The sequence below is a fragment of the Nanorana parkeri genome, unplaced genomic scaffold (assembly GCF_000935625.1).
Source record: "Nanorana parkeri isolate BGI_ZX_2015 unplaced genomic scaffold, ASM93562v1 scaffold4289, whole genome shotgun sequence".
Classification (NCBI taxonomy): domain Eukaryota; kingdom Metazoa; phylum Chordata; class Amphibia; order Anura; family Dicroglossidae; genus Nanorana; species Nanorana parkeri.
The window spans coordinates 1-448 of NW_017310552.1; the positions used below are offsets into that span (position 1 = coordinate 1).

General features: G+C 52.9%; 1 protein-coding gene across 1 annotated transcript in view; it reads right to left on the reverse strand.

Moving 5' to 3' along the window:
• Nucleotides 1-6: 6 nt before the first annotated feature.
• Nucleotides 7-448, reverse strand: part of LOC108803824 (actin-related protein 3) — a gene marked incomplete at its 3' end in the record, with an annotated part of 14,895 nt that continues 14,453 nt past the window's right edge. Inside the window, exon 5 of the mRNA XM_018575624.1 lies at nucleotides 7-93. Coding sequence (XP_018431126.1) covers nucleotides 7-93 — 87 coding nt within the window. The remainder of the gene's footprint in view (nucleotides 94-448) is intronic.

Below are 448 nucleotides of genomic sequence, written 5' to 3' on the forward strand. Positions count from 1 at the left end.
CACAGCTATGTATAGTCCGGGAACATTGAAGGACTCAAACATGATCTCAGCCGTGTACTCTCTGTTCTCCGGGGTATTGAGAGGCGGCTCGGTCTGAGAGGAGACAAAACAAAATCAGAAATCACATTATCACCCGTCTGTCCTATGCACTCATCAAGGGGGTCACCCAGCGCCGACACCATGACCGGAGGACTCACCGGGAGGAATACACACCATGACAGAGGAGGACTCACCGGGAGGAATACACACCATGACAGAGGAGGACTCACCGGGAGGAATACACACCATGATAGAGGACTCACCGGGAGGAATACACACCATGACACACCATGATAGAGGAGGACTCACCGGGAGGAATACACACCATGACAGAGGAGGACTCACCGGGAGGAATACACACCATGACAGAGGAGGACTCACCGGGAGGAATACACACCATGATAGAGGA